At 36.7% G+C, this 19,968-nt stretch overlaps 1 protein-coding gene across 4 annotated transcripts in view; it reads right to left on the minus strand.

Moving 5' to 3' along the window:
- The window catches only part of LOC112573115 (sperm flagellar protein 2-like), a 31,728-nt gene extending 11,807 nt beyond the window's left edge, over nucleotides 1–19,921 (minus strand). The window contains exons 1-26 of one of the 4 annotated variants that reach the window (XM_025253165.1): nucleotides 19,889–19,921; nucleotides 18,592–18,694; nucleotides 18,139–18,391; nucleotides 16,651–16,665; nucleotides 15,072–15,289; nucleotides 14,627–14,720; nucleotides 13,840–13,919; nucleotides 12,348–12,549; nucleotides 11,855–12,043; nucleotides 11,362–11,549; nucleotides 10,971–11,133; nucleotides 10,525–10,641; nucleotides 10,113–10,215; nucleotides 9,460–9,548; nucleotides 9,035–9,068; nucleotides 8,387–8,458; nucleotides 7,359–7,498; nucleotides 6,898–7,001; nucleotides 6,086–6,342; nucleotides 5,816–5,951; nucleotides 5,534–5,675; nucleotides 4,335–4,412; nucleotides 3,844–3,952; nucleotides 3,250–3,354; nucleotides 688–836; nucleotides 212–339 (exon numbers count right to left, since the gene is read on the minus strand). In XM_025253165.1, the coding sequence (XP_025108950.1) occupies nucleotides 212–339; nucleotides 688–836; nucleotides 3,250–3,354; nucleotides 3,844–3,952; nucleotides 4,335–4,412; nucleotides 5,534–5,675; nucleotides 5,816–5,951; nucleotides 6,086–6,342; nucleotides 6,898–7,001; nucleotides 7,359–7,498; nucleotides 8,387–8,458; nucleotides 9,035–9,068; nucleotides 9,460–9,548; nucleotides 10,113–10,215; nucleotides 10,525–10,641; nucleotides 10,971–11,133; nucleotides 11,362–11,549; nucleotides 11,855–12,043; nucleotides 12,348–12,549; nucleotides 13,840–13,919; nucleotides 14,627–14,720; nucleotides 15,072–15,289; nucleotides 16,651–16,665; nucleotides 18,139–18,357 (3,131 nt within the window). In that variant the 5' untranslated portion in view covers nucleotides 18,358–18,391; nucleotides 18,592–18,694; nucleotides 19,889–19,921. Of the gene's footprint in view, nucleotides 1–211; nucleotides 340–687; nucleotides 837–3,249; nucleotides 3,355–3,843; nucleotides 3,953–4,334; nucleotides 4,413–5,533; nucleotides 5,676–5,815; nucleotides 5,952–6,085; nucleotides 6,343–6,897; nucleotides 7,002–7,358; nucleotides 7,499–8,386; nucleotides 8,459–9,034; nucleotides 9,069–9,459; nucleotides 9,549–10,112; nucleotides 10,216–10,524; nucleotides 10,642–10,970; nucleotides 11,134–11,361; nucleotides 11,550–11,854; nucleotides 12,044–12,347; nucleotides 12,550–13,839; nucleotides 13,920–14,626; nucleotides 14,721–15,071; nucleotides 15,290–16,650; nucleotides 16,666–18,138; nucleotides 18,392–18,591; nucleotides 18,695–19,231; nucleotides 19,405–19,888 lie in introns of those variants that run through there. The other 3 variants (XM_025253161.1, XM_025253164.1, XM_025253162.1) reach the window with 3 other exon arrangements.
- Nucleotides 19,922–19,968: the final 47 nt, after the last annotated feature.

The following is a 19,968-nucleotide window of genomic DNA, read 5'->3' on the forward strand; positions in this document are numbered from 1 at the left end:
AATAATCTAATTTGTTCATCTTGATTATTCTTTCCATTGAAATGTTCACACATATACAAAATTATAACTTAACAAATATTACTTTGGTGTTGAAAGCTTCTCGGTATGCTACTATAACTTCACATTTTTTTATGGACTGAACAAACTATAATAAACAGATTTTTCCTCTTCTAGTTTTTCAGGGACTGTTTATGGGACAAAGATAAGCTACCTGATCTGATAGAAGTAGCGATATACATTTTCCCTTTCATATCGCACTTGGTGGAAGACAAACTTTGCATCTGTCACATAAGTGTTTTCCACAGTCTCCCATTGAGTTGACAACACAGCAGCAAGGTCCTGCAAAATATCTGTGACTGTATTGCCTTGCAGTTTTTCCAAACTATCTCTTGATTCAGAAAATTGAGTATGTCTCAGGTTTTGTAAAATGTTTAAAGATGACCTACATACAAATGTTACATTAATTGTTGCTGTCATAATCTCTGTATCAATGATCTATGTATACATTATATATTCTAATTTTAATTTTCTTCTACTCTAACCTAATAGGGTCAAAACAAAACCCAAAATATCAGCTAGGTTTTGTCTGCCTTAGATATCATTAAATAATCTACAGCATAACCAAGAGAAAATAATTTGTTCCTGATCATGGTAGAATGTTATGTGCATTTCATGCTCTTTTTTTACCTGCTCAATCTCCAGATCAACAAATTCCCACTCCTCGTCAGCTGGTTGAGGAGGTGGAGGACCAGGTGGTTCTTCTGGTTCAGGTTCTGGCTCTGGCTCAGGAGTTTTAAGTTTTGCTCCTGGCTTTCCACCCTTGGATGACTTCACACCTGTAGCATTTATCAAAGGTAAAATTTCGTAAGGTTACAATCACATCATCACATTTCTTACTGTGCAAGCTGAAGGGAAAATTGTTATGATAAAACATTTTCCAACGCAGAAATCTGAAATGCTAGTCATTGTCAAAGTGAACTTAATCAAAGTCATCCCTCATGCAGCAATATATGTATCATGGGCAAGCTGTCACAGAACTTAATTAACCTAAAACAAGCTGCTACATTACTTAGTTTTATTCCTTGTTGCTCCTCTGAGGAGCATAGGGCCGCAACATCTTGCCAGTGGACCCGGTTTTGGGCAGCCCCCTCGAGCTGGGCCCAGGTTGTTCCGATGTCCTTTGCCTCGCTTTCTACTGTTCTTTTCCAAGTCTGCTTTAGTCTCCCAACTCTCCTCTTCCCCTGAGGGTTCCAGTCAAGTGCCTGCTTGGCAATGGTGTCAGCTGGTTTGCGCAGGGTGTGTCCTATTCAGCCCCATTTGTGCTTTTTGATGTCGTGGCTAGTGGCATTCTGGTTGGTTCTTTTCCACAGGCAGCTGTTGGAGCTCTTTTCAGGCTATCTTATTCCCAGGATGTGGCGTAGGCATTGGTTGGTAAAGGTCTGGAGCTTGTTGTTGATGGTATTTGTCACTCTCCAGGTTTCAGAACCATACAGTAGGACTGCTTTCACATTGGTGTTGAAGATGTCTTACTGCAAAAGGATAATGCTTGGGAGTTCCAGATGGGGCGTAGGTTGTTGAAAGCATGCCTGGCCTTGTTGATGCGGCTTTTGATATTATCATCCCCTCCACCGTCCTTGCTGACGATGCTCCCCAGATATGTGAAGCCGTCCGTTTCTAGGATGTTCTCTCTTTGAAGCTGGATTGGGAGTTCCTGCTTGTTGTTGATTCTCATCACTTTGGTCTTCTTTCTGTTGACCTTTAAGTCAGTCTTCTCTGCTTCCTTGGCTAGCTTATTCAGTTTGGTTTATGCATGTTGTTGCCAATGAGATGGAAAGACTGATGTCATCTGCAAAAGTCCAGGTCCTCTAACTGTTTGGTGAAGGTCCATTGGATACCAGTGTTGTTGTCTTGGGTTGTCTTGCACAAAATCCAGTCTATGATCATCAGGAATATTGCTGGTGATAATGTGCAGCCCTGTCTTACACCAGTCTTCACTACAAAAGGTTTAGTGAATTTGCCATTGTGAATAACTTGGCAGGACGAGTCTTGGATGATGTTTATGAGCTTAGGTGGAATGCCGTAGTGGATCATCAGCCTCCAGATGACGTCCCTGTCTTCACTGTCAAATGCCTTCTCAAAGTCCACAAAAGTTATATAGAGGGAGGAGTGCCACTTGATACACTGCTCAATGATGATACAGAGGGTGGCAATGTGGTCAGTGCATGATCTATCCTGGCGAAACCCTCCTTGTTCTGGTCTCAGTCTCTTGTCTAGTGCCTTCTTCAGTCTTTCTAGAATCATCCTTGATAGTGCTTTACTGGGGATGGACAGCAGCATGATCCCTTGGCAATTGTTGCACTGAGAGAGGTCTCCTTTCTTTGGTAACTTGACTAGGTAGCCTACTTTCCAGTCTGTTGGTACTAACTCTTGTTCCCAGATCTTGTGTAGAAGGGGCTGTCATATTGTTGCTGTTGTTTCTGGGTCAAGCTGCTACATATCTTACCATAATTATGCATTTATTTGCAGATTAAATTATATAAAATACAAATCAATGTGTATGGCAATAAGGTCAATTAGAAAAAGATCTGATGACCATTGACACCTCTACACCACTCAAGAGACCAACACACAATGAGTGCAACAGTATTTTTTTTTTATAAAGCACCGGTTTTTATTTGCTGAGCAGCAGACAGACAGACAAAAAAGAAACTGATAGATGAACAGACTGATGTGAATGTCTATCCAGTTTACTATATTGTGTCAACAGACAAATTTATACCTTACATTTGTACATATTACATGGATTACATTACCTTGATCCACTTTCCTGATACTCACAATTGAGAATTCAGTTCAGTTTACTATACTTTGTCAACAAATAACTTTGCCTTCAAATAGGGGTACAATATAATTTTGCACTTTATAGGCATTATATCCCCTTCCTGACACATTGCTCTGATGCTCACATGTGCACGCTATGTACATATATCCCACATGCACACACCCAATATACTCATCATACACACATAATACATCCCTCACACATAAACACAATACACACCACATGAACACACCCACACACACACACATATCCCCCATAAATTAACCAACAGACCTAACACCACACACAAATCACACAACTCCCCCACACACACCATAGATACAACACCACACAACACATACACCACTTCGCCAACAGGACCATCATCCCCAGCAGCACCACCAGTATGGTCATGACGATCTTCCTACCTGAAGGACTTTTCCTGGCACTGGTATTTCTCTGCATAGATCCCTTCTTTATTGACTCCTTCTTCGCCTCCTTTGATGTAGCTGATCCAAGCTTTTTCATCGAACCTACAACCAGTTGCCACATTCCTTAGCCTTTAATTTTCTGTCCCTAGCTTTGTGGTGATTGTTATTTTTCATTCTCACCTGTCCATCAGGTCTTATTTTTTCTTTGCTTTGACATAGTGATCCATTTATACAATGATACTTCTATCAAGTCTTATGTTATCTTTACTTTGACACAGTTGTCTCTTTATACAGTGACACTTCCAAGTCTTATTTTATCTTTAGTTTGACATAGTTGTTCCTTTATACAGTGACACTTCTTACCTTATACAGTGGCCTCTAGCAGCCAAATGAATAGTATACTTATCATAAAATGTACTACATTTTCAGGGCCTGAGACAGCAATTTTTCAACTCTATCAATTCTCTAACACTAGTCATAACTATATTTTTTATTCAGAAATTCATCCACCTCTGAACCAAGTGGCATTAGTACTCAAATAAGCTACCAGTGGAGTTATGCATTCTGACTCTCTAAAAAATGTCAACTTGCCAGAACTGCTGCGACTCCTGGAGATGTGCCCAGATGTCTCATCTGGCCCACCAGGTGGTGTCTCCACCAAACCAGCCACCGGAACTGCTTCTGGTGGTGCTCCAGGAGCCTAAAATCAGGTGTACTTCAAATTAAGCGCTAGATTAAATTCTTTCAATACTTTTCAACATAAAAAGACTTATCCAAATAATGTTTCTAAATGTAACAACATTAAGGCATGCCCACATGAATGCATTTCATGATATTTACTAAGGTAACAGGTGGAGTCTCATTTGATAGGTTGTGGAATGTTTTTTTACTTCTTCTAATACTGATTACCTGAGATATTTTCCTACTCACATAATCACACTTCTTTTCTAATTTTTTTTTTATAATCATGACTTCATTTATGATTTGTTACATTTGTTATATGTACAACTTATAACCAAAGTCTAAATTACTTTAAAATTCATTTACAAAATGTCAATGTTTATTACAAACATTAAACTCACAGCCTGTGGAACTTCCTCAACTTTCTGCACGATATTATCTGTCTGTTCAGTTGATGTCTCCACACCTTTGCCCTGAAGCTGTCAATAGTTTTTTGTTAATATTACACACACACACGTATACATGTATATATCTAATTTACAAAATGACAGTAAGACATTTGAAACCCATTCAGAACCAAACACAAGTAAGGACGCATTAAACAATCTTACTTGCTGTTATATGTACGTTATTCTTATACATGTTTCAGTCTTGGTAAAGGTCAAGCTCATATATATTATCCAAAGCTTGTGCTACAAAAGGAGGAGTTAGCATTTGTGCAAATAATAATAATATTAGTAATAATAATAAAAGTTAATTTATATAGCACTTTACTCACCGTCAAAGTGCTTTGCAAAAAAATAAACACATAATAATAATAATAATCTTAAACCAAAAAGAGTTCATTATGTTCATGGTTAGTGTAGCTACTCATGCTAAGAAGAAGTCATGTGGCATCAGAATAGATGCAGTCACGCCAGCTCAGTACCACTACCAAAATATATGTATTCCTTTCTAGCCTTCTCTTCTTCTCCGACAGTTTTTTCACTTGCAGCTGATGCCGTTTGGGTCTCAGGCAAGTACACTTTAGAGATCTTTATCTAGTAACAAATTCAGGGTATGCCACATAAATAAATATGATGACTTTTACAAAGTTAGCAGCTAAGCAATGATCCCAACTTCTTCTGAAACGGGTATAACAGCTTTGGTGCTCCTTTTATGTTTCTTAATGCATGCCCTTAGTTGTGACCACAGCTCACTCCCTCATTTGTGGTGAGTTCAGCCTCAACTGAACTTCAGTTTTTACTGTGTTTTTGCTTCCTGCCACAGGATTTGCACAGAGGATTTATTTCTCATCTCAGCTAGTATTCTTTGTGATGGTGTCTCAGTCAGCCATGACTTTATTCAGCTTTGGCTCTCATGTGGATGAAATCTACATTACTTGATTACCTGTAGCATGCAGTTATTTTATAAATAACTAATTTTGCTATAGAAGACTATTACTATGGTTGAACTGTACACTCTGATTAAATATCTGCCTTCAAATCCTTTGTTCAGATCTAAAGTTGGATTTACAATGATTTTCCATAGTAACCTGGTAAACACATAGAACTTGCTTGTGCAGTTTTGAGACCTGCTCAATAAATCCCAGTACTATTACCTTAGAAATGGTGTCCTCCAAGATTTTTTCCACTTCAAAGTAGACAGCCAACTCCTCATCAGCTGCATTCACCTTCTTAAGCTTGCCAAACTTGACATACCACTTCTCTAGCTTTCCCCAAGAATCATGAAAAGCTGTCAGCCTTCAAAAACAATAAACAAAAACTAGCAGATGCTCTTTTGATGTCCTTTTAATGTTTAATACTCTATTATAGTTCCTGCATGGTCTTCATTAGTTTAAAAAATGTGTTATGAAGAAGCTAAATTCAAGCCAAGCCTGCACCTGTTTTGGAGCTGTTCCTGGGTGTAGGCAGGTTCAGTCACAGGAATTACCTTCTCCTGTTTACCCAGTCCTGTGGCACTGCCCTCTGGTGGTGGGTTGAATTCTTCATGGTACTGCTGATCTGCCTGGATAGCATCTGTCACATATGTATCGTGCATCTATTATGCATGTTATTCGTCTCTTGGTATCTAAAATACACCTACAACACATTTACAGAAAAATTTATTATTTTATGGACAAAACAAGTCCTTTTGTCCATCTTCTACTCACATGTGCGTCCTCTAGCCCTCTTCAAGCAGAGCTTATCATCGATGTCAAAAAGAATGACAACATCAATGCTGCTTGAGGGTTCAGGTGGTGGCGGAGGAGGTCGAGGGTCCGGCACCAGATTCGACTGGCGTGACTTCTGTGATTTCTGCTGTTTTATATCGGCATCAAAGCCACTGAGAGCTTTCTCCAGGAGCTTGGCTTGACTGTAATTCAGGGGAAAACTATCCACTACCCAACCTGTGCCCTCTGGAACACGTCTTTCAAAACACCAGAGGAAATAAACATTTGAGGATATGAAAAGTATGCAGAAAACAGATATAAAGACAAGTACAAGCAGGGCTTCTGCTTACGCAAAAAATTGCGTACAGTACGCATTAAAAGTTCGGAGGACCCCTTCAATTTTCGTCAATGGGGTCCCCTTCAAATTTGGGCGAAGAACAGGGACCCCTTAAAAATCTGAAGAAGGAGTCCCTGGGACCCCAAAGAATTTAGCCTTAGCAGAAGCCCTGGTACAAGCATGTGCTATTTATATAAAACATTAACAGATTCTTTTGATACATTACTAACAAAAAGGGAAAATTTCCCCTGTTATTAAAAATGCCAAGACAGATCACCATATTAACTACTTCCGACAAACTCCCTTTCGTGAACATTTGTTATTTGGTATTCATGAATACTTTTTTTCTTTTCCTTTTTTGTCATAGGCACATTATCTGTGATTCCAGATATGTACTTTGTTTGCACTGTTTATAAATAATACAGTGTATTTGAGCACTGTAAACACACTGTTGATATGCACAATCTCCTTGTACCTGATAGCATCAACAAGAATGTCCACTATGGTTGGGTCATCAACAGGGCGACCTTTCTTTAAATACTTCAAGGCTCTGGAGCCCAGTCTAGCTCTGACTGACAGCTGGAGAGAAACAGAAAATGTAATACCTTATTAATTAGGTAATTCATACTGCCAGCATTTTCAAATCAGAAATGAGCTGCTAGCAAAAATCATCAGTGTCATACATGTGAAATAGAGAGAGAGAAATTTGCCACTGCAGGACATAGCTGAAACTCATCACCATGACTGTTAGTTGCTAATACAAGACTAACCATTGAAAATGAAAATGGTAAAGAATCATAACCATAAAGGATCACTGATGCAATGAAAGTGTTGAAGATTTAGAACCATAAATGTAATGAAAAAGCAGTAGGCCATTATCACTGAAAAGAACCAGTTCGGAAAAATGAAAGGATGAGTCATAAATACCACACTCACCTCATTAGAATCCTGTTTCTTTCCTTGTAATGCCTGTGTGCTCAATGATTTGGATGACACCTCCTCCAACCCTTCTTGACTGGGGTCCCCTCCCAATGACTTTTTTAGAAGATCAACAGATGGCTTGTCTGTGATGATTGCTGGGAAAAGAACCACATGCAGCAGAATCTAAATATAAAATCAAGGCGACAGGATACCCCTCTCACCACTTGTAGGGGACGAACATTTAAATTTTGAAGCAACATAAATTTATCTGGGACAATTTTATAATATGTTGCATATCCAGTCCTTTTTTTGTTGTTGCTTGAATCCCTCTTTTTCATATCATTTCTCAGTGGTTTGCAGACAAATGTCTTGATAACTACCCTAACATAAATAATCTAAATGTATATTTCACTTGTCATTGATTTTACTCTTTCTTTCCCAGAGAAATAAAACTAGACACATTAAGATTTGTAATGGTCTCTACTAATCTCAGACAAGTTGATCAAATTTTATGGATTTACAACTGAAAAAAATAGTGGATACCATTTTGTAGCCATCTATGGACAACAGCTCACTTATTACCTTCCATGAAATCCATCCTTATCACTGGGTTCAGGGTTGACCACCAGTGCATCTTTATGTGACCATACTGATTGTACAGATGTTCATGTGACTATACAGATTGTACAGGGGTTCCTACCATTTGCAATGTATTGCAAAGAAACAGATCCATTTTCAGTAGCCATATCTCTAAAGATGTATAGCCAATAAAACCAACGTATTAGTAGTGTGTTTGGTGTCCTTGCTGTATCCCTATAAAGAAGATTCTCTTTTGCTCAACCTTTAAATTATATTTTTTTTTTCTTGTCCAATTATTTTTTTTGGGGGGTGGGGTGGGAGGATTTATTTTGGCTGGCAAGTTTCATTATTTTTATTGGTATCTTTTGCTTTTTTTAAAAAAAAATGCCAACATGTTGAAAGCTGTTGACAACATTTTGTACAGAGGGTAGATATGAAAACTTGTGTACAGGCATCTCCCTCACCATCAGTAGATATATCCAAATCACCAGTTTGTGGTTCTGGCACTGGCTGTCCTGTGGTTGGGTCTGATGGCACTGTTAAAGATAAGGATCTCTTTCAGCTTTGTTCTGACAGAAATAAAATCATTGTAAACTGGATCAGTTACTTTCTGTAGTCTATCTTTTCAGGCAGCATATGCTATACAGAGGGCTTCTATGATCATCAAGGATGAATGACACATTTAAATTCAGGGCTTCTGCTTACACAAAAAATTGCGTACAGTACGCATTAAAAGTTCGGTGGACCCCTTCAATTTTCGTCAATGGGGTCCCCTTCAAATTTGGGCGAAGAACAGGGACCCCTTAAAAATCTGAAGAAGGGGTCCCTGGGACCCCAAAGAATTTAGCCTTAGCAGTAGTATTGAAATTTAAGTTTTACAGACATGTTCAAGTGAATTCTCAGTGAAATATCAAACATCATCCTTCATGTGACAGGAAATAAATGAAACATTCATATAGGTTGCAGATAAATTCCCAGATGACCAATTCTTCAGGAAGAGGAGGGGTGTGAGTTGAAAGGGGGATCAGACATAGATTTAAAATAAATGAAGAGATTTTTAGATCTTAAAGCTACAAAAAACTTTACATAAAAGAAAATTATGATGTACTCACCTTCCCTGAAAGGTTGATTTTCTGTCTCAAGATTCTGAAAGATAAAGAATACACTTTAGTGTCATAAACTACAAAATCCCCATCTTAATTCCCCAACAAACACACATGCATGCACACACACAGAAGAAGAGATTGGTTAGAAGACAAAAAAAGTGAAAGATGCTGAGGAGGGGGTGTGTCCTTTGCATCATTAAAAAGACAATAACAAAATTAGACTGACACTTGGATAGTGCACACTTTAGGGGGCAAAAACTAAAAATCAATATCAATAATGTACAATACAATGAATGCTTAAAGTACTTTATTTCTATGGTTCCCTACTGACACAATATAAGGTACCAAACTGGTTCATGTGCAAAATAAAAAATTTAAACCATGAGATTTATTCCTATCATTAAAGGGAAACAGAAAAGTGGAATGCTTACAGGCTTAACTTCATCAGTTTCATTATTTTTAAAAGCCTCAATGGCTTCATTGACCAGCTTCTCTGCCTGAAGAATCTGAAGCCGATGCTCTGAACATAGCAATAAACATCAACATAAACACAAGCTGCCCACACATGCAGTTTTGTGGCATAATGGATTATGCATGTTCATATATTACAAACATTATCACTTTTCTATTCTGTTGAATTGTCTGACTTATCAAAAGGTCTTGTGTGGGGCATGTTTTTCCTAAGGAGTGGATAAAGCTTGGTGCAAGATATTACTTCCCTAAAACTGGCTGAAGACCTTGCCATCCTTTTCCCTTCTTGAAAAGCAGGCCTTCAAACATCATGCACACATCAACAACACAAACACGAGGTTTGTACATGAATACATTTACACTAAGGATACAGCCAATGGGAGAGTTGGGATCCTATATGTTAATTATGTACATCTATGTGTAATCATGGTACCAGTAGGTTACCTCTTTCTGTGCACAGTGATGCTGCTAAGCATGTAACCCCAGAACAGAAATAATGGAGTGGGTTAGGGGTGAAAATTTACTGAGCTTTACTTGGTCATTAGACTAAAAAAAGAAAAGCAACCTGTGAGACTTTTAAGCAGAAGATAATCAGCCTCGTAAGTCAACTCACCTTCAGCAAGTTTCTTAAGAACTGTTGTTTTGCCAGAAAATGCTTTTCCCAGCACACAAGCTCGAACAGGATATGGAGGGAACTCTGGGGGTGCAGGGGGAGGCTGCACATAGATTTGTTTGCTGTTCAGCTTCATGTTTAATAGTATGTTCAGTCTTTTTTTGGAGTAGTCATTTAGTGCTATCAGAGTTAGTTTGGTGTTGTTCAAGCTGATTAAGAAATATTTCTATTCATTTTGTAATATATAAATGAGTTAAATAAATATGGTGTATGTCATTAACACTTGCTTAGTCAGCAGTTTTTGGACCATGTGCTGTTCTTACAAAACAGAGCAAATGAGAATGCATACTAAATATTAAAAAGTCCTTTTTAGTTGAGATTGAATAAGCATGAATTCAAGGAAATCACATACGGTTGGGGGATGCACCATATTGAACAGTCGCTGGATGATGTGTCCCACAACAGGATTGTTGCGTGGTGGCCCTTTGATGTCTGAAACTTCAGGTGGAGACCACTCTCCAATCATGTTCTGAAAAAGAAAATAAAAAACAAGCCGTTACTAAAATAAAGCTTTCCTTCAGTATATATATGTATGCTTCATTTTTCTTGGTCTTCGATTTTTAACTAACATTCATCTTGCAGTTCATGCTGATTATGTTTGAGTTACATCTAATTCAACTGGTGTTCCAAACTATGTCTCAAGGACGTCTGCATTCCCATGTGTTCCATGCTAATTATGACTCATGTATGTCTACCTCACCTTAGTTCATGCTAATTCTTGGATACGTCTAGCTCCCCCTGCCTTCTTACTATGTCTCAGGCATATCATGCTATATGTTTTAAGTGGGTCTACTTCACCTTATATTCCATGAAATCGCCCTCATCCAGGAGCTGCTGGCGCTCCTCCTCAAGAATCTGCTCTGGTGTCAGCTCATCTTTTTCCACTGATTCTTCTTCATACAAAGAATATCCACTTTGAAAGAGTGCTTTCCAATCTTGAACCAACTTTGCTGGTAACTTTCTGCGACAAGTAACGCAAATAAAAGCTTGCATAAGTTGCTTCTTTTACAAAAAGTTTAAGTCAGTTATGCCATCTAATTTAACACTGAAAGATCTGCTTCAGAGGTTGTGCTAGGGACCACAAAAAGTCAGCAATAGTAAAGCAGCATTCCTGCCTCCATTCACCCACCCCCACCTCACAAAAAGGACTCAGCACTGATTCTCTTTTGGTTAATGTTACTATACTTACTTGGCAGTAAGCTCCCTGTATTCAGCCACCTTGCATGCAAAGTCAACAATATGTCCAACAACCTCAAAACAGAAGTCATAATGCCGATGGTAGCGATCTTCAGCACGCTGGGCAGCAATGGCAGCATGACGTTCCATTTCATAATGAATCTGTTCCTTATATTCTTCCTTTTGAAGGCGGGCCATTTCCTGCCAAATGTCATGGTTTGTATTACATGACATCGGTAGTAAAAGGCACAGAATGTCAAGATAAAGGAAAAGCAGCTAAGTAGTCAAATTAAAAATGCTAACTTCAACGATCATTCAAAGTCTGATAAGATCTACACAATAACAAGACAGAAAATCCCCAAAAGCTTTTTGTGAGTTTGCTCTCCTTGGCTATATATTCTGCAGTAGTCTTATGAAAGCTGCTTGTGAACTTTCTCTGTCTATATGTTTTGCAGTACTTTTTGTGTACAGTTTTGTGAAAGGCCAAAGCAGAAGCATGCACTTACTGCCTCTCGATTGAGAGCTTCCTCAAAGTCCTTCACTCTCCGCTCTTGATACTGCTGTTCCCGAACCATGCGGTTGTTGCGGATCACTTCTTTTTCATGTCGAGCCTGCAGCAGCTGCACAGCAATACGTCGCTCCTGTTGTGACTGGCGCATCAAGCGGTTCACCATCATCTCCTCCCTCTGAGCCTCCTATAACAATGAAAAAAGTAAATGATAGCATGGCATTACCAACTTACCATAAAAGTGAAAGATTGCAAATTATACTTTTGAGATCAATGAGAATTAATGAATATAGAATTCAATACAGTTCTCATATGCAATGCAATGCAAATATAAATGAAACTTGAAAGTATAGCAGAATAAAGGAAGCTTCCTCTGCTGCTGATTGTGAATGAAAATCACAAAACACTAAGCAAAATGTCTCTAAAAAACATTGCAGACATAATTCCATTGCAGAAACAAAGCTGCTTGAAAAACAGCAGATTTTACCAACTTCTTGTGCTTGATGGGCTGCCAGCTGCTCTCTAAGCACTTTGCGACGGCGTTTCTCTCTTTCCTCACGAGCAGCAGAATCTTCGTGCAGACGCTTGCGAATTTTGCCAATGTATTCATCATCAGAACTAGTCCGGATGATATTCAGGTTTTCTTGATGATCCTCATCTCGCTTCAAAATGTACTGAATGTCTATCTCGCCCCTGCACACAGTATGATTTCCAACTAAAATTCTGCTCTAAAAAATTTTGGTAAACATGTAGGAAGGATGCACAGTTGTGTGGCTAATGTGCTAAACTTCAAAAGAGATTGCAGGCTAAAAAGCCACCCTGCCAAAGTGTGACTGGAAGATCTCCTTTATCACCCAGAAGTGAATAGGTATAAGTGTTTATCAGGAAAATCAAAGACAAAGGGTTAGGATCCACTTTCTGTATGCCATGCCTTCTCTAACTGTTCACCACCTATTAGGCTGCTAGGCCATAGGACATTTGATTTGACCTGGTCTGTTATCACCCCCCTATACACAGTCCTGCTCTTCCCACAAAGTGGCAGACCCAAAATTATCTCCCCCTTGTCTCAATTTACAGACAGGTCATCAGAAGACAGGATTCCTTATGGAGTTTGGGATGTTAAGTAGTGAAATAAAATGTTCAAGGAAAGAGATTTGTTTAGCTTGAAGAGTGAAAATGGTTTGTATTCCGTTTCCATCTTATAAAGGCGTGCACAAATAAGAAAAATTAAAATTACATAAAGAAAAATTGCAAAAAATGTAAATGAGTTGGAAACAGAGGTCTGAAAATGTAAGAGCTTAGGATGAAAGTTTCGTTATGCAAGACATTTAGTAATAATCCAGACATGCAAAATATTTGTATTACTTGTTGTCAAGTATCAGTGGCAGTTTTATATGCACAAAACATTCCTCTAATAATCATGGAGATGCTTACATTTGGGACCAAAATCACAATAATATTAACATGTACATTAATGTGCACTTATTCGGCACTTGCGGTCCTATGCTCCTCAAGGAGTAGCAAGGATTAAACTATTATTCTGTAAATAGTTGTAAAACCCTCAATAATTTTATCTGGGTATCTAAAAATCTTTGCATTATATGGATGAAAGACATGGTTTAGTCATCCTTTTATAATATGCTTGGGAGCTCCTTAGTCATGTGGTTAGTACAACTGACATACCATAGTGCATTCAAAGACAGCTGAAATGTTCCCGTCCCAATTTTCTTTAAAGTTGATCCCAGTTCAACCGTCAACAATGACTAGTCAAAATCTTTCATAAGGTAGACAGTGTTGTTTCTCTCTCTTACTTTTATATATTTTTTCTATTTTTAACCACCAGGGATAAAGTCTTATACTTCATGACAATATAGGAGGGGAAGTAAGTCTTACCACGTCTTGTAATTTCTCCTAGTGAGATAATAAAGTTAAATTGAATTGAATTGAATTACCTAACCCATCCTCAAAACTAGAATAACTCACCCATCATCATCATCATCATCAGAAGCTGGAAGGACTAGTCTCAGTTTGTCCTCAAACTTTGCAATCTCATTAATACTTTCCTGAAATATATTAATGCTATGAATGGTTTCCTCATGTACTCGGTTATGTGATGCTGATTTTTTTAAATATACAATTTATTCACACATTCCTCTGGCATGACAAAAAAAAAATTCTATATACATATTACTTTAATGATTATTAAAAGTTTTCAGGAAAATGTTCATAGCATGTTCAGTTATTCTAAATTAATAAAAAAAAAATGAAAAAAACTTATTAAACTGCAATACATTTTTCAATATTTCAATAGTTCAGCAGATTTTGGAATAAGTTCTTGTATAGTATTTATGTGTTACCACTAAATTTAAATACCACCACAATTTGCTAAATTAATCTAGTACCAAAAACATTTTCTGACATTTTCATGCAAATTTCCTGTTGCAAGATAATAACGATAAGAGTTGCAAAATATTAAGTTTTAAGCATTTAGGTGTTAAAGCCATTGTTCTCAATGCATGACATTTTTTAAAAAATTACCCTATCATCAAATGATACTTACAAGTTCACTTAACTGTCATAAAAAATACTGATATTTGTGGATGTGAAGATCAGTATAACTGTTATGACAAATACTGGTGTTTGTGTTATGACAAATACTGATATCTGCAGATGTGAAGATCGGTATAGTTGTTTGGGCAAATACCAATGTTTGTTTTATGACAAATACGGATATTTGTGGATATGCGTGTCAGTGTATCTGAAGACATACCTCTGCCTCTCTCTTCAGTCTCTGTGCTTTCTTTTCCTGAAGAGCTGCTTCAGTCAAGTTTGATGGGGGATGGGGAATGTTCACAGTTGCAGCTCTATTTACGTGGCAGCAGAGGGAGTAGCAGATGAGGTGGAAAGAGAATGCAAGAAAGTTTTGAAAGTAAAGACTAAGGGTTAAAGATAAAATACAAAGTATTAATCAGTATATAAAGTATACAACATGGTGTTTTAAAAACAAAAAATGAATGGAGATTAGGAAAAGTGTGCAGCAAGATGTGAAACCACTAGTAAATGAGCAGAACGCTGAAAACATAATAACTAATTCTGCTGTCGCAGATTTTCTCAGTGCTGAGCAAGCTTATAAAATATACAGACACTAATCAGGAGAAACACATACACTGTAATTGATTTTGGTGATACACTTTTATACAGCAGATATAACATACCTAATCTTGGCCACCATCTCACTCTGTTTGGCTCGCATAATCCTTGCCCTCTCAAGCAGCATCAGTCGCTCTTCCTGATGCTTCTGCCTCTGAAGCTCAGCTTCCACAAACCTTTCACGAAATGCTGTCTGCTCCATTAGGATCTGATGCTCATGAAATCGGGATGCCATTTCATCTAAGTTGAGATCAGTCTGCCGTGGTGTTATATGCTTCAAGCGCTAAATATGGCAAATAGAAAACAGAGCAATGTAGGTAATAAGTGTTGTTTTAGCAAAAAATGTGACATCTCTAACATGAAGAAAAAGTACCAGGAAGAAGGTATTTTTAAATGGAACTTCATAAGTAATAAAATAGTTCTATGTCTGTATTGTAGGTTCTGTTCCACTTATGTATTCAAAATATTACTTGATGTAGAAAAAGATAAACTTTGTAAACATTCCCCCTAGTTCACATCCAGCATTATAAGGATTATTTTCATTTTTCTACTTTTAGCAAAGTGACATCAGACTATTAGACACATCAGACACTTATCATGATCAACCACTGAGCATGTTCCATTCCTTTTTATCAGCAGGTTAATTTGATTAAGCATACACATTAATGAACTATTCACTTCAGGTTTTTCAGACTATATCTCTGTCATAATGTTCCATGTTGGAGTTGTCTTTACTTCTAAGTTTAATGTGCTAAACTCACCTTGATGGGGAAATAAGTATAAATGTGAAGTGCTTTCTGAACATGTAAATTATAAAGAAAACAAGAAATGACATTTTCTTCATGCATGAAGGGTGAAAATAACCAACCAAAATCACATAGACAGAAAACTTCAGAAAATGTCTAATCATTTATAAGTCACAAATACAGTTGTCTCCATCTAGAAGACATAAAAATGTTTGTGATTAGGTAGAAAGATGCACACAAATATACATATATATATATACATACACAATCACATGCATGTACATTAATATACATGAGAGAAATGCCAAGTGCTTTTTAATGTTCCTTTGTGAAATCTTCTTGATATTTATTCAGTCTTAAAAAGGGAGCTTTGTTCTATTAGAAACATATCACGGTTCCTGTTACTGCTAAATAGGAAAATACAGCATGCTAACTATATAAACCATTAGGTAGTTTACTTTCAATACCTACTGTCTTAGTGCTGACCAGTTTGCATTTATCATGTAAACTGTATATAGTGACAACAAGTGAATGGATCACTCTTTAATTATGTGAACACACCTGTATGTAGTTTTATTTCCACAATGTGAACATGCATTTAAAATGAATAATATTGACTACATGTGAGCAATTCTTTTTTGTATTATGTGATCACACATTATATATTTTGAATTATAGTTTTCAGCTGAACTCAAGCACTGTTTTGAATTGTCCATGAAGATAAATTAGATGTTTGTAAAACATAAACATAACTTTAGTGCCATGATCAGCCCTAACTCTGTTGTCAGTTAACAAAGGGATAACACACTTCACTTATCTTCAAAATTTCAACCCCATTTAAAAACAACAAAAGCAAAATAATACGTGATGAAAAAGTTCATGCATGGTTAGCATTTACCTGCTCTTCAGATTTCTAAAGGAAAGACAAGTGACCTTATTTTCATCACACTCTCATGATACCTTAAATCTTATTGTGTAATATGATTATTATTATAATAATAATAAAGTTGATCTGCATAGCGCTTTTCTCCAACATTAAAGGCAGGCTCCAAGCGCTTTACTAAAAAGAAAAACACACAAACATAATAATAATAATAATGGATGCTGGTCTCAAAAACAGTGTCAGTGTACGTGTTCTTATCATTATAATTTATGCTCACTCTCTTCCTGCCAGCGCCAGACTTTGAAGTTAATCTTTGCAAAACAAGGATTGGTATAACCAATGTCCTGAATCTCAAGTGTATGCCAGTAAAAAGAAAGATTCGTCAGAATACTGAATTTGAAGATTCAGGTAATGAAGTTGAGAAAAGAGCACAGTCCTGGCAATGAAGAAGTGAAGATGACACCAGTCCAGTTACAAAACATGGAGCAAAATGCAGGATCACACAAATGTGTCTTATAAACTGACACCATCACTCAAGTGCATAGATCCTAAATCTAATCTATAAAACATGTAGCAATGTATGTGGTTTGTAAATCAAAAATGGAAAACAGCATGGTCCACAATCAAAAGTAAATTCTATTTCAACCTTCATGGCTTTAATTTTTCCATGTCTTCATTCCAGAAGACAATTAGGAGAAAATATCAAAGGAAATGTGAAAAATGAAGAAAGAATCATGAGCTGCAGAAATCGCACAAGAAGCAGCTTTCTTAGAGTATGAGTGACCATTTTTAGAGCAAAAGCGGCCACTTCAGACCATAGTATGATAAGTGTAGGCTAATAAATATTAATTACTATGATAATAATTAAAAACAGGTGTGTCTATGTGTATATATAAAATCCCATAACCTTTAGGTTGTTGGGGGATGAGATATAACCAAGACTTATTGCATGATCAGTGATAGTGTGTCTGCATGTCTTCTAAGTCCAATATCTCATTCCCCAACAACCTAAAGGTTATGGGATTTTATATATACATGTAAGTTATTTTTCCTCAATAGGACATCTGTGATTCCATGGTAACTTTTATCTCAGGCATTTTATGTTTTTCATGATTGTTCATACTTTAAAATGTTGTGTTCAGCGTACTGCTAAATGTGGGATGATACTATGGTCCCAGCTTTATCCTTTTATATATACAAACCTGTTTATGTGTGAATGTGTGCACAGTACAGCAAACAAATCTACTTGCCAACTTGGATATATGCTTTATAAACCATCTGGAGTTTTTAAATTATTTTTTTATTAAACTTCTTGATCATTACTCTACTTTTCCCTTCACTGATAAATCAGAGACACACTTGCTGCTGGACTGACAAGAGATTTTCTGTCAGAGGCCTCAATCCCACATACAAGCCTTTGCTCCAAAGTTGAACACACTATAAGGTAGCTCTTTAATACTATATAGTAATATTACTTTAAAAAAGGTTTAACCATTATCTTACCTCTTTGTACATGCCACTTTCAACAGCATTAAGTTTGGCAGGAGCTGCTGGACGTTGGGTTTCCATGGCAATACCAGTTAGATTGGCCTTCTTTTTATTGTTAAGTGCTATGTAAAGTTGGTACATGAGGCGTGTGACAACACCATAGTTCTCTGTCATAACATCCCGTGCAATGTTTGTATCAAATGGAATTCCAAGTAGATGCATGTTGGGTTCCATGCGTGTAAAGTTGTTAAGCTTGGCATTTGTTGTCCTGTTAAAAAGGAAAAAAGGAAAAAAAATCTCTCTCCATGGATTACTTTTAAGATAATATAGCTATAATTTAGTACCCTATTAACTGATATTTTTAGTTGCTACATTTTTATACATCATTTATAGTGATATAATAAAATAATAGTTCATTTTCTCTCTGTATGTCACAGAGGTTTGTCAGAGTAAAAAAAAAATGCATACCTAGCTTGAGAAAACAGATGAAAGTCATTCTGTAGTTGGTGCTTGTTCAAGATCTCCCCAATTAAGTATCCAGATGAAAAGTCATGAGCAAAACTAGTTTGATCTGAAAAGTGATCAAAACCATGTTTGAATAAACAAATTACAATAAGCTTTACAGCTCAAGAACTATTTAATCCATTGGCATCCATTCTCTTTTGTACAATTAATGCAGGATGATTGAGATGCACACTATAATGTTCAAAAAGCAAAATAAGGCAAACCATGAATCTGTCACACTTAATAATAATTTATGATTTAATTTACGTGTTAATATTAAAACACAGGTTGGAATGTTTAATACTGAAAAATGCAGATTATAAATACTAGTCATCAGGAATTTTAGTTTAAGCTTGGGGGATCAATTTAAAGCATGCCCATTATAAACTACATATAAACAACTCGATCTTCTAAGATTAGTTTATTAATATGAATCTTAAAAAGACAAAGTACAATTTTCAGTAAATTCACAATTTTGAGATCTTCTACTCGCATGGGGTTATATTTGATGAGCATACAGGATGAGAAAGAAAAATTGAATGAGATCTGCTGTTCTTATAGTCATTCATTTAGTCTGGCAATTGATGCCGTCATTTTATCTTACCGACTTTTTTGGAAATTTTGACATCATCATTTAGCCACCTGCACAAAATGTCTGTCATTTTCAAGGTATCAATAGGATGTTTATCATTTCTCCTATATAAACAACAAGACGAAAATGACCAGACTACCGGGGTGTCAACGCGGCACTCGTTGTCAGGAGCAACATGCTCAAAAGTCGTAAATATGTCGTAATAAAAAAAAAATTGTCGCATAATAAATTCTTGCTCTAAATTCAAACAATATATCTATCTTTACTTTCTCATAACTGATAATAGCGCTAACGTTTCTTGTTTTACACAATTTTTAAGCTCTTGCGACAACTCTGTGGTAAAAATTGAGGAATTGACTTTACAGAAATCATTAGTTAAAGCTTTATGTGATTATTGAATATCACAGTTTGTAGTAAAATTTTTTGCATATATATTTAGGATAATATTTATGATATACAGTCTTTTTTTAAGTTTATGTTTGTAAACATCGGCATCAGATGACACGCGATACCCAAACACAAACTGAGTAAAAAGCAGTCTTCATTTATTTGTATAATAACTGCACGCTCTCTTTCACATTTCTATGAATATTTTAAGTATGGTGTGTTTGAATTCGACAAGTAAAAGGTGTAGTACAGTATAGGACTATGCAGTAACAAGTCACATACTCTTCCTGGTATCGTACTAGCACGGATATAATACAAGTTCGTGGAACTAGTGTTGGGCGAGGATGAAATCGAGGTCAGGA

Source organism: Pomacea canaliculata, linkage group LG10 (genome assembly GCF_003073045.1).
Source record: "Pomacea canaliculata isolate SZHN2017 linkage group LG10, ASM307304v1, whole genome shotgun sequence".
Taxonomy (NCBI): domain Eukaryota; kingdom Metazoa; phylum Mollusca; class Gastropoda; order Architaenioglossa; family Ampullariidae; genus Pomacea; species Pomacea canaliculata.